Below are 17,126 nucleotides of genomic sequence, written 5' to 3'. Positions count from 1 at the left end.
GTATTTGTTTGTTTCTTTTCATTTTGATGGGGTGTGAAAACACAATGAATTTAACGTTATACGGGGTGAGGTCGCAATAAATTCTTGAGGAGAAAATGAGGTCCCCATTGAAACATGTTGAATACCACTGACTTAAAAGTATCTGAATGGAACTTGTCCCTACTCTGAACTCATTGGTGACTCTAGAAGCTCAGAGTATTTGAATGGAACTTGTCCCTACCCTGAACTCATTGGTGACTCTAGAAGCTTAGAGCATTTGAATGGAACTTGTCCCTACTCTGAACTCATTGGTGACTCTAGAAGCTAGAGCACTTTGAATGGAACTTGTCCCTACCCTGAACTCATTGGTGACTCTAGAAGCTCAGAGTATTTGAAGAACATCTGAATGGAACTTGTCCCTACTCTGAACTCATTGGTGACTCTAGAAGCTCAGAGCATTTGAATGGAACTTGTCCCTACTCTGAACTCATTGGTGACTCTAGAAGCTCAAGAGTATTTGAATGGAACTTGTCCCTACTCTGAACTCATTGGTGACTCTAGAAGCTTAGAGTATTTGAATGGAACTTGTCCCTACTCTGAACTCATTGGTGACTCTAGAAGCTTAGAGTATTTGAATGGAACTTGTCCCTACTCTGAACTCATTGGTGACTCTAGAAGCTCAGAGTATTTGAATGGAACTTGTCCCTACTCTGAACTCATTGGTGACTCTAGAAGCTCAGAGTATTTGAATGGAACTTGTCCCTACTCTGAACTCATTGGTGACTCTCTGAACTGACTCTAAACATTTGAATGGTGTCCCTACTCTGAACTAGAAGCTCAGAGTATTTGAATGGAACTTGTCCCTACCCTGAACTCATTGGTGACTCTAGAAGCTTAAAGTATTTGAATGGAACTTGTCCCTACTCTGAACTCATTGGTGACTCTAGAAGCTCAGAGTATTTGAATGGAACTTGTCCCTACTCTGAACTCATTGGTGACTCTAGAAGCTCAGAGTATTTGAATGGAACTTGTCCCTACCCTGAACTCATTGGTGACTCTAGAAGCTCAGAGTATTTGAATGGAACTTGTCCCTACCCTGAACTCATTGGTGACTCTAGAAGCTCAGAGCATCTGAATGGAACTTGTCCCTACCCTGAACTCATTGGTGACTCTAGAAGCTTAGAGTATTTGAATGGAACTTGTCCCTACTCTGAACTCATTGGTGACTCTAGAAGCTCAGAGTATTTGAATGGAACTTGTCCCTACCCTGAACTCATTGGTGACTCTAGAAGCTCAGAACATCTGAATGGAACTTGTCCCTACTCTGAACTCATTGGTGACTCTAGAAGCTCAAGAGCATTTGAATGGAACTTGTCCCTACTCTGAACTCATTGGTGAGAAGCTTGAGTATTTGAATGGAACTTGTCCCTATGAACTCATTGGTGACTCTAGAAGCTCAGAGTATTTGAATGGAACTTGTCCCTACTCTGAACTCATTGGTGACTCTAGAAGCTCAGAGCATTTGAATGGAACTTGTCCCTACCCTGAACTCATTGGTGACTAGAAGCTTAGAGCATCTGATGGAACTTGTCCCTACTCTGAACTCATTGGTCACAGCGCTTTATGTCGACCAAATGTAGCCTTTTCCTAGCCTGGTCCAAGATCTATTTGTGCTGTCTAACCAACTCCTATGGTCATCAAGACAGGTACAGGAGATCAGGCTAGCCTTTCCCTTCCTCAAAACACTCAATGTGTTTGGAATGTATGAACAACATATTTAGGTTTAGAGCAGGTTGAATGGAATTTGTGACCAAACATTATAACAGAGCCGATTTACCATAGCAAACACAGTGGGCTCCTACTTATCAGCCAAACATAGTTTAGACCGTATATTCAGTGCCTTGCAGAAGTATTCTGACCCCTTGTATTTCTTCACATTGTATGGTGCTACAAAGTGGGATTAAAATGGATTTAATCCATTTTTTTTGTCAACAATCTACACAAAATACTCTAAGGTCAAAGTGGAAGATTTAAAAAAAAAAAAAAAAATTTTTTTGATGAATAAATGTTTTATAACTAAAATATAGTTGTTGTGTAAGTATTCAGCTGGAGTCGACACCTGTTTGAATCACCTTTGGCATTGATTCCAGCTGTGAGTCTTAGAGGAAGCAGACGTACCTACATGAAAATCTAAAACACTCCACTTTACAATTTAATCAAGAAGTCAAAGCATATACAATAGACGGTTGATTCACAGTTTGACGAATAGATGTGCAACTACTTTACATTCCACGTGGCAACTTGCAAGTTTGTTAATAAATGAATGACTGAGGAAACAGAATATAGAGCCTAGTAAAATCTCTTCATTAGTATTTACACAATGTCTAATGGAAACCTCTTGGTGTTCAGACCTGTAGTGTTCTTCAGATTCCCTTTCCTGACATCTGATGTGGTAGTATTCTACTGTACATTCTTCTGCCCACCAGGTAGTTTCCTGGTCCCAGAGGATCCCTCTGTTTGCTGGCATATCAAATCTCTGTCATCAAATGCCCCATAGGGCTTTGGTCAAAAGTAGTGCACTATATAGGGAATAGGGTCCCATTTGGGATGCGGCCCCTGGTCAAAAGTAGTGCGCTATATAGGGAATAGGGTCCCATTTGGGATGTGGCCCCTGGTCAAAAGTAGTGCGCTATATAGGGAATAGGGTCCCATTTGGGATGCGGAACCCGGTCAAAAGTAGTGCACTATATAGGGAATAGGGTCCCATTTGGGACAAAAGTAGTGCACTATATAGGGAATAGGGTCCCATTTGGGATGCGGACCCTGGTCAAAAGTAGTGCACTATATAGGGAATAGGGTCCCATTTGGGATAACCCCTGGTCAAAAGTAGTGCGCTATATAGGGAATAGGGTCCCATTTGGGATGCGGACACTGGTCAAAAGTAGTGCGCTATATAGGGAATAGGGTCCCATTTGGGATGCGGACCCTGGTCAAAAGTAGTGCACTATATAGGGCATAGGTTGCTATGTGATACATTTTCTCTGGTGAAGTCAATAGTGGAGAATAGTGTATTTTATCAAACTTTTCTGTGACTACTATTCAAGTCTTTCTAGAAGGATCATGGCCAGTTTATTCAGTATACCAGCAAGCGAGGGGGATGGAAGTTAAAACTAAAGTAGAACGATTTTTACACCAAAACAACCTTATGTAATCCGTATGCCTGAATATTCAGAAAGGAATCATTCACTGAGCGAGCTGCCCACAATTAAATAGGATGTTTTGTTGTTTGTTTTACATTCAGAATAATAAACAGAATAAGAACAAAAACAGAAGTCCAAAACACAGCCAGATCCAAAATGCTTAAAAAACAAAATGGCACCGGTTATAATATAATATTATCTCCAGGGGTTAAACTTAGACCACGGGTTAATGTTTCACAATCACTGGAAGGATCTACAGCAGGGTTGGCTATCAGAGATGGGAGGGCAAATCAGTTTTCAATTCATGGAGGTGAATCGATAAATGCCCATTTTCTTTTCTATGAGGATTTTATAAATAATTCCAAGAAAATGTTACTGGATTGAGAACTGAATCGATCCCATGTCACCCTGTGAGCCAAGCAGCTGATCACCTAAATCGGGGGGCCAAGTCCCAAACCACACACTATTCCCTTCACTGTGCACTACGTTCATACAGGGCCCTGGTCAAAACGTAGTGCACTAAATGAGGTAATAGAAGGTCAGTTTTTCTTCATGGAGTCCAGCATGCGGAGGATGTGCAGGAAGAGGTTAACGATGTCCAGGTACAGGTTAATGGAGGCCAGGACGTGCTCCTCAGGGGACAGCTGGTGCATCAGGAGGTGGGTGTCGTAGATGATGAAGCCACAGAACAACAGAGCTCCCGCACCAGCAAACAGCAGCTCCACTGTGTCGTTCTGGAAGAAGAGCTGGAGGGGGGAGAGGAGACTCAGATTAAACTGTGGATAGATGGATTGACTGATGGATAGATTAAGGATGTCTGAATGGAAGGATGATAGATGGATGACTGATTGACGGATAGATTAAGGATGTCTGAATAGACGGATGATAGATGGATGACTGATTGACGGATAGATTAAGGATGTCTGAATGGACGGATGATAGATGGATGACTGATTGACGGATAGATTAAGGATGTCTGAATGGACGGATGATAGATGGATGACTGATTGACGGATAGATTAAGGATGTCTGAATGGACGGATGATAGATGGATGACTGATTGACGGATAGATTAAGGATGTCTGAATGGACGGATAGATGGATGATTGACGGATAGATTAAGGATGTCTGAATGGACGGATGATAGATGGATGACTGACTGACAAGGCGTTAATGAGGAATGACTACTTATAAGAAAAATAATGCAAAATGAAGAGATAATGGATGTTGAAAAGAGTGGTAATGACCTACCTCTACCCCCGTAACCACCTCTACCCCGTAAGTAACCACCTCTACCCACAGTAACCACCTCTACCCCGTAGCAACCACCTCTACCCCGTAGTAACCACCTCTACCCCGTAGCAACCACCTCTACCCCGTAGTAACCACCTCTACCCCGTAGCAACCACCTCTACCCCGTAGTAACCACCTCTACCCCGTAGTAACCACCTCTACCCCGTAGCAACCACCTCTACCCCGTAGCAACCACCTCTTACCACAGTAACCACCTCTTACCACAGTAACCACCTCTTACCACAATAACCACCTCTTACCACAGTAACCACCTCTTACCACAGTAACCACCTCTTACCACAGTAACCACCTCTTACCACAGTAACCACCTCTTACCACAGTAACCACCTCTTACCACAGTAACCACCTCTTACCACAGTAACCACCTCTTACCACAGTAACCACCTCTTACCACAGTAACCAGTACCACAGTAACCACCTCTACCACAGTAACACCTCTAATAAATAGTAACCACCTCTACCATAGTAACCACCTCTACCATAGTAACCACCTCTACCATAGTAACCACCTCTACCATAGTAACCACCTCTACCATAGTAACCACCTCTACCATAGTAACCACCTCTACCATAGTAACCACCTCTACCATAATAAATACCTGAAACCACAGGTCTACTGTAGTAACCTGAAGGAAAACAGAATTTTAACAGGTAACAGAAACTGTAAAACGGACAAAACTCACCTTCATGAAACCAGCGATGATCAGGATCCACAGGCAGGAGAACAGTCTGGAACACAGTGAAGATTCAGATTCTGTTCAACCAGCAGGTACCCTAATACACTCTGGCTGTAGTTGACAACCATACAGTTGTGGGTGAAGCTTTATCAAGGAGGGGTGTTAGTGGCTCCTGTGGACGTTGTCATCAAGACAGCACTAACAAACCTGAGACCATGCTTAGTGTTTAGAAATAACCTCTGAAAACACATAGGTAATATATCTGTAACAGCTATAATAAATAGGTAATATATCTGTAACAGTGTAACAGCTATAATAAATAGGTAATATATCTGTAACAGCTATAATAAATAGGTAATATATCTGTAACAGCTATAATAAATAGGTAATATATCTGTAACAGCTATAATAAATAGGTAATATATCTGTAACAGCTATAATAAATAGGTAATATATCTGTAACAGCTATAATAAATAGGTAATATATCTGTAACAGTGTAACAGCTATAATAAATAGGTAATATATCTGTAACAGTGTAACAGCTATAATAAATAGGTAATATATCTGTAACAGCTATAATAAATAGGTAATATATCTGTAACAGCTATAATAAATAGGTAATATATCTGTAGCAGCTATAATAAATAGGTAATATATCTGTAACAACAGCTATAACAATAATAAATAGGTAATATATCTGTAACAGCTATAATAAATAGGTAATATATCTGTAACAGCTATAATAAATAGGTAATATATCTGTAACAGCTATAATAAATAGGTAATATATCTGTAACAGCTATAATAAATAGGTAATATATCTGTAACAGCTATAATAAATAGGTAATATATCTGTAACAGCTATAATAAATAGGTAATATATCTGTAACAGCTATAATAAATAGGTAATATATCTGTAACAGCTATAATAAATAGGTAATATATATGTAACAGCTATAATAAATAGGTAATATATCTGTAACAGTGTAACAGCTATAATAAATAGGTAATATATCTGTAACAGCTATAATAAATAGGTAATATATCTGTAACAGTGTAACAGCTATAATAAATAGGTAATATATCTGTAACAGCTATAATAAATAGGTAATATATCTGTAACAGCTATAATAAATAGGTAATATATCTGTAACAGCTATAATAAATAGGTAATATATCTGTAACAGCTATAATAAATAGGTAATATATCTGCAACAGTGTAACAGCTATAATAAATAGGTAATATATCTGTAACAGTTATAATAAATAGGTAATATATCTGTAACAGTTATAATAAATAGGTAATATATCTGTAACAGCTATAATAAATAGGTAATATATCTGTAACAGCTATAATAAATAGGTAATATATCTGTAACAGCTATAATAAATAGGTAATATATCTGTAACAGCTATAATAAATAGGTAATATATCTGTAACAGCTATAATAAATAGGTAATATATCTGTAACAGCTATAATAAATAGGTAATATATCTGTAACAGCTATAATAAATAGGTAATATATCTGTAACAGTGTAACAGCTATAATAAATAGGTAATATATCTGTAACAGTGTAACAGCTATAATAAATAGGTAATATATCTGAAACAGCTATAATAAATAGGTAATATATCTGTAACAGCTATAATAAATAGGTAATCTATCTGTAACAGCTATAATAAATAGGTAATATATCTCTAACAGCTATAATAAATAGGTAATCTATCTGTAACAGCTATAATAAATAGGTAATATATCTAACAGTGTAACAGCTATAATAAATAGGTAATATATAACAGTGTAACAGCTATAATAAATAGGTAATATATCTGTAACAGTGTAACAGCTATAATAAATAGGTAATATATCTGTAACAGTGTAACAGCTATAATAAATAGGTAATATATCTGTAACAGTGTAACAGCTATAATAAATAGGTAATATATCTGTAACAGTGTAACAGCTATAATAAATAGGTAAATCTGTATCAGTGTAACAGCTATAATAAATAGGTAATATATCTGTAACAGCTATAATAAATAGGTAATATATCAGTGTAACAGCTATAATAAATAGGTAATATATCTATCAGTGTAACAGCTATAATAAATAGGTAATATATCTGTAACAGCTATAATAAATAGGTAATATCTGTAACAGTGTAACAGCTATAATAAATAGGTAATATATCTGTAACAGCTATAATAAATAGGTAATATATCTGTAACAGCTATAATAAATAGGTAATATATCTGTAACAGCTATAATAAATAGGTAATATATCTGTAACAGCTATAATAAATAGGTAATATATCTGTAACAGCTATAATAAATAGGTAATATATCTGTAACAGCTATAATAAATAGGTAATATATCTGTAACAGCTATAATAAATAGGTAATATATCTGTAACAGCTATAATAAATAGGTAATATATCTGTAACAGCTATAATAAATAGGTAATATATCTGTAACAGCTATAATAAATAGGTAATATATCTGTAACAGCTATAATAAATAGGTAATATATCTGTAACAGCTATAATAAATAGGTAATATATCTGTAACAGCTATAATAAATAGGTAATATATCTGTAACAGCTATAATAAATAGATAATATATCTGTAACAGCTATAATAAATAGGTAATATATCTGTAACAGCTATAATAAATAGGTAATATATCTGTAACAGTGTAACAGCTATAATAAATAGGTAATATATCTGTAACAGTGAGCAGCTAACAGGTAGGTTTGCATCAAAAATGGAACCCTGACCCTATTCCCTACATAGTGCACTACTGTTGAAAAAGAGGGTGCTATTTCAGACACAGCCAGGTGTATGAGAGGAGTTTAAGGCCTCTTACCCAGCTCCCAGTTTACTGAAGTCTCTCTTAGACTGGAAGGTGTAGGCAGTCAGCCCAAGGAACACAGCTGCTGTGAGGAAGAAGGCCTGGAGCACGATGGAATACTCATAGAAGGTCACTACAGAGACAACAACACAAACACATGCCTGTTTCACAATGTATAGGAGGGAACAAACAACGAGGACTGCGTCTGAAATTGAAACTATAAAGGTCACTAATTTCCTATAAAGGTCACTAATTAGTGCACCCTTTTCCCTACAAAGGGCACTAATTAGTGCTATTCCCTACAAAGGGCACTATTAGTGCACCCTATTCCCTACAAAGGGCACTAATTAGTGCACCCTATTCAAAGGGCACTAATTAGTGCACAATAAAGGGCACTAATTAGTGCACCCTATTCCCTACAAAGGGCACTAATTAGTGCACCCTATTCCCTATAAAGGGCACTAATTAGTGCACCCTATTCCCTACAAAGGGCACTAATTAGTGCACCCTATTCCCTACAAAGGGCACTAATTAGTGCACCCTATTCCCTACAAAGGGCACTAATTAGTGCACCCTATTCCCTACAAAGGGCACTAATTAGTGCACTCTATTCCCTACAAAGGGCACTAATTAGTGCACCCTATTCCCTACAAAAGGCACTAATTAGTGCACCTTATTCCCTATATAGTGAATAGGATACCATGTCAGATGCAGGCAGGGAGTGAAGCCTGTGGTGTTGCTATGGAAACACAGTAGGGGGTCGATATTTCCTGAGGGGAATAATAAACTATGAATAATCATATTACTAATGAGGTCACAGGTGTCTCACAGTAGATTAACTAATTGACTATTTATTGAGACATGAATATAATTTATAATTTATATAGAAGCGGTGGATATTTTGAACTAAAAAGAAAAGAAAACTTCTCAAAAGATTAATCAACATCAAGCAAAGGCAGAACTCACCTGCGGTAGCAACAGAGACCGACTCCAACAGAGTCTGAAAGAGAGAAAGAAAACAATGTTAGCTGAAACAAACTCATTACATAGTGCACTACTTTTAACCAGGGCCACTATTCCCCATATAGTGCACTACTTTTAACCAGGGCCACTATTCCCTATATAGTGCACTACTTTTAACCAGGGCCACTATTCCATATATAGTGCACTACTTTTAACCAGGGCCACTATTCCCTTTTAACCAGGGCCATATAGTGCACTACTTTTAACCAGGGCCACTATTCCCTATATAGTGCACTACTTTTAACCAGGGCCACTATTCCCTATATAGTGCACTACTTTTAACCAGGGCCACTATTCCCTATATAGTGCACTACTTTTAACCAGGGCCACTATTCCCTATATAGTGCACTACTTTTAACCAGGGCCACTATTCCCTATATAGTGCACTACTTTTAACCAGGGCCACTATTCCCTATATAGTGCACTACTTTTAACCAGGGCCACTATTCCCTATATAGTGCACTACTTTTAACCAGGGCCACTATTCCCTATATAGTGCACTACTTTTAACCAGGGCCACTATTCCCTATATAGTGCACTACTTTTAACCAGGGCCACTATTCCCTATATAGTGCACTACTTTTAACCAGGGCCACTATTCCATATATAGTGCACTACTTTTAACCAGGCCCACTATTCCCTATATAGTGCACTACTTTCAACCAGAACCCTATGGGCCCTGGTCAAAAGTAGTGTACTATGTAGGGAATAGGGTGCCATTTGGGATACAATCTGTGCAAACCAGAACTTACGAATGCGGCAAGCAGGTACAGGTTAATGGGATGTTGATGTCTGTAGAAGGCCAGGGCAATGATCAACACCAGGGAGCCAATGGCTGACACCAACACAACCGCTGGACTGGAGGGGGTACAGAACCAATGAGAGAGTCAGAACCAAGCCAAGCCAACCAGGCAGCGTGTTGGGACAGATTATACTATTGCACATCTGGTTGGACTCTTGTCCCTTGCATACTCCATTGAAAGTGCCATGAGGAGTCGACAACATGACAGAAACAGACTGACTCCCAGGCTGGAGAGATTAGAATAATCGGCATTTGATGTCATCGGGTAGCCAAAATACAAGTCTCCTTACAGTATATACATACATGCACAATGCTGGTGTAAAGGGCTATTTGGGGGGTGGAGGATTGGATATCATACCAATATCATTACCCAGGTAATAATTTGTGTTATGTTCCAACAGGAATCTGAACCAAAAACTTTGTAAAGTACAAGGATGCCAAACAAACAACGCATGCAAAGTATCATGATCAATTCACCTGGCTAACTAGCTGCCGAATAGGCATCAACTCACCACGCAGCTTATTCTTAATGTTTGTCCGTAGGCTACCAGAGAGAGGACAGATATTTTTTTGGAATAAACGTGGCGAGTGAAAAACTTAATGAAATAGCCCACCCTCTCTACCCGGTATCTTATTCTGCCGCTATACAACTGTCTATGCGTTGTTTGTTGGCAACCATGTTATTTACGAAGGTATTTTTGGAACAGATTCCTGTTGGAACATAACACAAATTATACCCACCCTCATTACCCTTCTACCACAGTGTTTCCCAGATATGCCCATTGAATTACGCAGGCCTACTAATAGTTCACAATTTATGCAGGCCTACTAATAGTTCACAATTTATGCAGGCCTACTAATAGTTCACAATTTATGCAGGCCTACTAATAGTTCACAATTTATGCAGGCCTACTAATAGTTCACAATTTACCTTGAATGGACAAAGTCCTTGATGGTGTCACAGTACATGAAGAGAGCAGAGGTAGCAGTGGTCAGGATGATCTGAAGAGACAGGATGGTGTATACCTTGCGCAGGAAATCTTTTCCGGGGAGAGAGAGAATAAATAGATAAGACAGCGAAGTAGGCTCATTGAAAAATCATGATTTATTTAGTTACATTCTATAGCAGCAGATGTATTTGATTCGGTCGTTTAGTTAGTTGCCACCACGATAAATGTCACGTCGTTTATTTCATTTGGCAAGGCATGATCTAGACATATTGAAAAGATTGCTAGTTAGCAACCATCATCAGCTAGGCTAGCTAGGTAAATAGACTTTACAACGGGTCTTCTCTTACCCATCCGGATTTGCACACTCGCTGTCGCAACATTTGTTCCATAGTTGAAATCATCTTCAATTGAAGACCTGGGGTATTTTTCAGGTGTAGTCATCTTGATCCAGCTTTAATTCAGACTAAAATACTGTCTTGATGTTTTCTGTTTTGGGGCCGTTGCACAGCTGTTCCGGTTGACGTCGTGCGTCAGTTCGTCACTCCACTTCCGGCTTGGTTTGTACACGTTCGTCATGTGACATGGCTCGTGATTTCTGTGAAACCTGCAATAGCGCAACACACCACTAACTGTTGATAAAGGGTCTTTTTTCAGGGAACTATTAAAGCGGTTGAGTAGACAATGTTCAACTTTATGCTATAACTCAAAACAAAAAAAAAAAAACATATTTAAAAGAGGTACGTGTATTGTGGTCTAGGGTGGTCTAGTGGTCTATGCCGCACGTCTACGGTGTCGGCCTGGGTTCAAATGCTGCGTACTGCCTGATATAAACTATCTTTCCACACTGTCATCCTCCCTCTGTTCAATAAAATCTGAAAATAGCATATAAATACACATATTTTTAAAGAGATACATGAATTGTAATATTGTATTATGGTTAACCATTCTAGCAACTTTTCACTCTACTCAGATATTTGTGGTCCCGAGTGGCGCAGCAGTCTTAATGCACTGCATCTCAGTGCAAGAGGCGTCACTACAGTCCCTGGTTCGATTCGAGGCTGTAGCACATCCCATAGGGCTGCGCACAATTGACCCAGCGTCGTCCGGGGTAGGCCATCATTGTAAATAAGAATTTGTTCTTAACTGACTTGCCTTAAAGGGGGGTGAGAGGGATTACTTATCCTAAGGTATTCCTTAGTTAAATAAAAGTTAAATAAATACAAATACAATTAGATCAATGGAGACACAAAATATTGAAAAGGCCAAACAACTATTCTATTCTATTTTTTTTCTCAAAATGGATGCCTAGGTGAAATGACATTATGAAATCAAATTTCAAATCAAATGTATTTATAAAGCCCTTCTTACATCAGCTGATATCTTAAAGTACTGTACAGAAACCCAGCCTAAAACCCCAAACAGCAAGCAATGCAGGTGTAGAAGCACGGTGGCTAGGAAAAACTCCCTAGAAAGGCCAAAACCTAGGAAGAAACCTAGAGAGGAACCAGGCTATGAGGGGTGGCCAGTTCTCTTCTGGCTGTGCCGGATGGAGATTATAACAGAACATGGCCAAGATGTTAAAATGTTCATAAATGACCAGCATGGTCAAATAATAATATCTCACGACATACATCGAAATTGCTATTATGGTAACTCACCTGGATTTCAGGTTATTTGCAGACTATAGTCCTCCCTAATAAACTGTTTAACCTGTGCGGCTTTCTTTAGCCTAACAACAGAAATCTACCATTTTTGATTGGCTTTTAAAAACAGAGAGGAGGCGGTCCTGGAGAGCATTTATACGACTGTCTATTTCTATTACTTTCAGTTATTTCCACAGCCAGGCACAGGCAGACGGATCTTTCCATTCTCTATTTTATTTGAGGACGAATAATTCCGAATTACACCAAATATGAAGTCTATTCTGTCAATCGTTGTACTTGGGCTCATTTACAGCGCTGTGGAGGCCAAAGAATGTAAGTATCTTGTTTTATAAAATCAACGCAACGTTTGGAAATGCACGTCTTTATCGATTTCTTACCATCAGTTTGTTTGTACGCTGTTTATATTTTAGTTTTACGTTTTTTTACTAGGATATTTATTTAAATACCAAACGTATAACTTTTCTGTAGCTTTTTTTGGTTTGTTTATTAAACACTGTTTCTTGTTAACCCTACATTGTCATGTCATGTGGGAGGAAGGACACCACAACTTCGAGCCCTAGCTAAATAATTTGCATGAACCTTTTGCCATTTTTGTCATTTTTCCTCAACTATTCGCTGGCATGCCTGTACATTTTTGTGAGAAGTGTGATGTTACATAATGTAAAGTTCATGTAATGTAAACCTAATGTAACGTTTTTAACCTGATCAAAATATAACGTTAAGTGATTGTTTCAGTGGATAGGTTATATTATAGCCTACCTGGTATAGGGCGACAATGACATGACGCCACATTTTGTTATGGCTGGTAATCCCCTCCAGATTTTACTTTCACTTTTAATGAAATGGCTGCTGTCTTTGGCGGACAGTATTGGCTCGAGCCATAATGAATGTCTGATCATTCACAGACCTTTGTCCCTAAGTGTACTTTACTTTAAAATAACTTTATTAAAATATATAGCCTATGTAACGGATGTGAAACGGCTAGCTTTGTTAGCGGTGGTGCGCGCTAAATAGCGTTTCAATCGGTGACGTCACTTGCTCAGCAAGGGCGGCGCTTTTGTGGAGCGATGGGTAACGATGCTGGGTGACTTTTGTTGATGTGTGCAGAGGGTCCCTGGTTCGCGCCCGGGTATGGGCGAGGGGACGGTCTAATGTTATACTGTTACACCTACCTGTGTGAAATGTAAAGGAATATATTTATGTATTCCGATACCTACAAATTGAATAATAAAACTTTTAAAACGAATGAAAACCTATGAATCTCCCTATGGCGTTTCTTTTCGCATTTCTACCAGCTCACCCCAAGGTGCAGGTGTACAGCCGTAACCCTGGCAACTTTGGCGATAAGAACACCCTGATCTGTCACGTGAGTGGCTTCCACCCCCCTGACATCAGCATCCAGCTCCTGAAGAACGGCGTGGAGATCCCCGACGCCAAGCAGACAGACCTGGCCTTCCAACAGGGATGGCAGTTCCACCTCACCAAGAGTGTTGGATTCACACCAGCCAGCGGAGAGGAGTACACCTGCAGAGTCCGTCACCTGAAGAATCTGAAGACCTACACCTGGGGTGAGTTACTAGTATAGTTAGAGGAGTACACCTGGGGTGAGTTACTAGTATAGTTAGAGGAGTACACCTGGGGTGAGTTACTAGTGTAGTTAGAGGAGTACACCTGGGGTGAGTTACTAGTGTAGTTAGAGGAGTACACCTGGGGTGAGTTACTAGTGTAGTTATAGGAGTACACCTGTTGAGTCCGTCACCTGAAGAATCTGAAGAGCTACACCTGGGGTGAGTTACTAGTGTAGTTAGAGGAGTACACCTGGAGTGAGTTAGTAGTGTAGTTAATAGTTAGAGGAGTACACCTGGGGTGAGTTACTAGTATAGTTAGAGGAGTACACCTGGGGTGAGTTACTAGTATAGTTAGAGGAGTACACCTGGGGTGAGTTACTAGTATAGTTAGAGGAGTACACCTGGGGTGAGTTACTAGTGTAGTTAGAGGAGTACACCTGGGGTGAGTTACTAGTGTAGTTAGTAGTTAGAGGAGTACACCTGGGGTGAGTTACTAGTATAGTTAGAGGAGTACACCTGGGGTGAGTTACTAGTGTAGTTAGAGGAGTACACCTGGGGTGAGTTACTAGTGTAGTTAGAGGAGTACACCTGTTGAGTCCGTCACCTGAAGAATCTGAAGAGCTACACCTGGGGTGAGTTACTAGTGTAGTTAGAGGAGTACACCTGGGGTGAGTTACTAGTGTAGTTAGAGGAGTATACCTGGAGTGAGTTAGTAGTGTAGTTAATAGTTAGAGGAGTATACACCTGGGGTGAGTTACTAGTATAGTTAGAGGAGTACACCTGGGGTGAGTTACTAGTATAGTTAGAGGAGTACACCTGGGGTGAGTTACTAGTGTAGTTAGTACACCTGGGGTGAGTTACTAGTGTAGTTAGAGGAGTACACCTGGGGTGAGTTACTAGTGTAGTTAGTAGTTAGAGGAGTACACCTGGGGTGAGTTACTAGTATAGTTAGAGGAGTACACCTGGGGTGAGTTACTAGTGTAGTTAGAGAGTACACCTGGGGTGAGTTACTAGTGTAGTTAGTAGTTAGAGGAGTACACCTGGGGTGAGTTACTAGTAGTAGTACACCTGGGGTGAGTTACTAGTGTAGTTAGAGGAGTACACCTGGGGTGAGTTACTAGTGTAGTTAGAGGAGTACACCTGGGGTGAGTTACTAGTATAGTTAGAGGAGTACACCTGGGGTGAGTTACTAGTGTAGTTAGAGGAGTACACCTGGGGTGAGTTACTAGTGTAGTTAGTAGTTAGAGGAGTACACCTGGGGTGAGTTACTGGTTTAGTTAGTAGTTAGAGGAGTACACCTGGGGTGAGTTACTAGTGTAGTTAGAGGAGTACACCTGGGGTGAGTTACTAGTGTAGTTAGAGGAGTACACCTGGGGTGAGTTACTAGTGTAGTTAGAGGAGTACACCTGCAGAGTCCGTCACCTGAAGAATATGAAGAGCTACACCTGGGGTGAGTTACTAGTGTAGTTAGAGGAGTACACCTGGGGTGAGTTACTAGTGTAGTTAGAGGAGTACACCTGGGGTGAGTTACTAGTGTAGTTAGAGGAGTACACCTGAGGTGAGTTACTAGTGTAGTTAGAGGAGTATACCTGGGGTGAGTTACTAGTGTAGTTAGAGGAGTACCAGTTACTAGTGTAGTTAGGAGTACACCTAGTGTAGTTAGAGGAGTACACCTGGGGTGAGTTACTAGTGTAGTTAGAGGAGTACACCTGGGGTGAGTTACAGGAGTTGTTTCTGGACAGGGCCCTGGAGAGCTAGGTTCATTATGTGGTCATTGATTTAGATACCAGTTGATGAGCCATTAGTTACAGTAAGAGACTGATTTCATGTAGACATGTAGTTTGTGGAAGTCTGTAAAACAATAACAATGCTGTCTCTGTTGTTGTTGTGTTCTCCAGAGGCAGATATGTAAGGATCTGGAGCAGGACATAATGGTAGGTATTCAGATGAATTTATGTATATTTATTTGTTGAAACCGTAGCTAATTACATGAACTGTAGCTAACTAGATTAAAACAGAATTAAACTTCATATCTTTACCCTTCTTTCTTAACAGGCAGACATTCCATCTGTGCTTGTCCAATCCGTGCCAGCCTTGAACTAGAGCTGAGATGACAAACTTGGGTTTTTGTTTTTGTTTTCTGGTAACACTTTGTGCGCCGGTGCCAGTTTCAAGGGTTTTGAAATTGACAATCATTACTAAAACACTTACACACAAAATTGTTAAGATTTTTTTTTTTTTGTGGGGGGGGCAAGATATTTTTAATTGACAAATGGCACAGCTTCTGATGAACATTCTCAAAGTCACTTCTTTCAAAAACAATAAAGGCTTTTATCAAGTACTTTATTTTTAGATTTTAAAAAACAAAAACTTTAATTTCCTTTAAATTGGTACCATTAGATTTGAACACTTTTTCTCATAAATAAATAAACAAACTCCATAACTTGCACTATTTGACTGTGGTTTTAGCTATAAGCAACAGTGTGTAATGTAAAGTCTGATATTTGATCAGCATTTTATTTTTTTTAAACCCTAATTATTTCAGAGGAAGCCCATGGGATATGCATTTGTGTGACCTGTAAATATCAACGTTCATTTTGGTTTGAAGTCATTTATCAATATAACATCTCATCTTCTGTCTATCCTTCAACATTCCTGACCAATTATCAACAGTAATAAATGGGGTCTTTTTACAGGCACATTTTGCCAAGTAGAGAACTGTATTTACATTACTTAAAAAATAAAAAGATATGTTCTGTCTTTCGGTGTATTATACAACACTTTTCTGTTCAGTTTGATTAAATAAATAAATGGTAAACTATTGACACTGGACAACTATTTGACTAAATATTTTTAAGTTAAAGAAATACAAAATCATTGTGACCAAAAAAATTGCACTTTTTATGATATTTCTTGATTAAATGTCTCTTAACTGTAAGAACTTGTTGTGATCGACTCAGTCATGTTCAAAAGTCCGTTTTGATAAGTTATATTAATCATTCAATCGGTAATGTGCTTGTAATAAGCTACTCACATTGCCAAGGCAGGTAGGCAATGCGTGCAGAGCTGTAGTCTACAGCATTATAATGGGTG

At 39.1% G+C, this 17,126-nt stretch overlaps 2 protein-coding genes across 3 annotated transcripts; one reads left to right on the top strand and one right to left on the bottom strand.

Annotated features, from left to right (window-relative positions):
- Window positions 1-2,886: 2,886 nt before the first annotated feature.
- Window positions 2,887-13,369, bottom strand: LOC124028187 (protein lifeguard 4-like). Of its 2 annotated transcripts, none has more exons than XM_046340301.1 (8): window positions 13,225-13,369; window positions 11,149-11,405; window positions 10,783-10,891; window positions 9,802-9,907; window positions 8,993-9,026; window positions 8,042-8,159; window positions 5,177-5,222; window positions 2,887-3,925 (listed from the first exon to the last, which is right to left on the bottom strand). In XM_046340301.1, the coding sequence occupies exons 2-8, from the start codon at window positions 11,240-11,242 to the stop codon at window positions 3,719-3,721; spliced, it is 714 nt and encodes a 237-aa protein (XP_046196257.1). In that variant the 5' UTR covers window positions 11,243-11,405; window positions 13,225-13,369; the 3' UTR covers window positions 2,887-3,718. The 2 variants fall into 2 exon arrangements, with proteins under 2 accessions (XP_046196257.1, XP_046196256.1); XM_046340300.1 differs by lacking the exon at window positions 13,225-13,369 and adding an exon at window positions 12,460-12,591.
- On the top strand, window positions 12,619-16,856 carry LOC124028188 (beta-2-microglobulin-like). Its single transcript, XM_046340302.1, has 4 exons — window positions 12,619-12,777; window positions 13,761-14,033; window positions 15,932-15,967; window positions 16,089-16,856. Exons 1-3 carry the CDS (start codon window positions 12,714-12,716, stop codon window positions 15,943-15,945), a joined length of 351 nt encoding a protein of 116 aa, XP_046196258.1. The 5' UTR covers window positions 12,619-12,713; the 3' UTR covers window positions 15,946-15,967; window positions 16,089-16,856.
- Window positions 16,857-17,126: the final 270 nt, after the last annotated feature.

Source organism: Oncorhynchus gorbuscha, unplaced genomic scaffold (genome assembly GCF_021184085.1).
Source record: "Oncorhynchus gorbuscha isolate QuinsamMale2020 ecotype Even-year unplaced genomic scaffold, OgorEven_v1.0 Un_scaffold_3825, whole genome shotgun sequence".
In the NCBI taxonomy this organism is placed as follows: domain Eukaryota; kingdom Metazoa; phylum Chordata; class Actinopteri; order Salmoniformes; family Salmonidae; genus Oncorhynchus; species Oncorhynchus gorbuscha.
Note: the sequence above shows the minus strand (reverse complement) of the source record. Positions and strands in the feature narration are given on the sequence as shown.

Coding starts and splice junctions, on each gene's coding strand:
- LOC124028187 (XM_046340301.1), bottom strand. CDS start 11,242: ATGACTACACCTGAAAAATACCCCAGGTCTTCAATTGAAGATGATTTC. Junction 10,892..11,148: donor GAGTGTGCAAATCCGGATGG/GTAAGAGAAGAC, acceptor TCCCCGGAAAAG/ATTTCCTGCGCAAGGTATAC. Junction 8,160..8,992: donor GGTCTCTGTTGCTACCGCAG/GTGAGTTCTGCC, acceptor TTGTCTCTGTAG/TGACCTTCTATGAGTATTCC.
- LOC124028188 (XM_046340302.1), top strand. CDS start 12,714: ATGAAGTCTATTCTGTCAATCGTTGTACTTGGGCTCATTTACAGCGCT. Junction 12,778..13,760: donor CGCTGTGGAGGCCAAAGAAT/GTAAGTATCTTG, acceptor CATTTCTACCAG/CTCACCCCAAGGTGCAGGTG.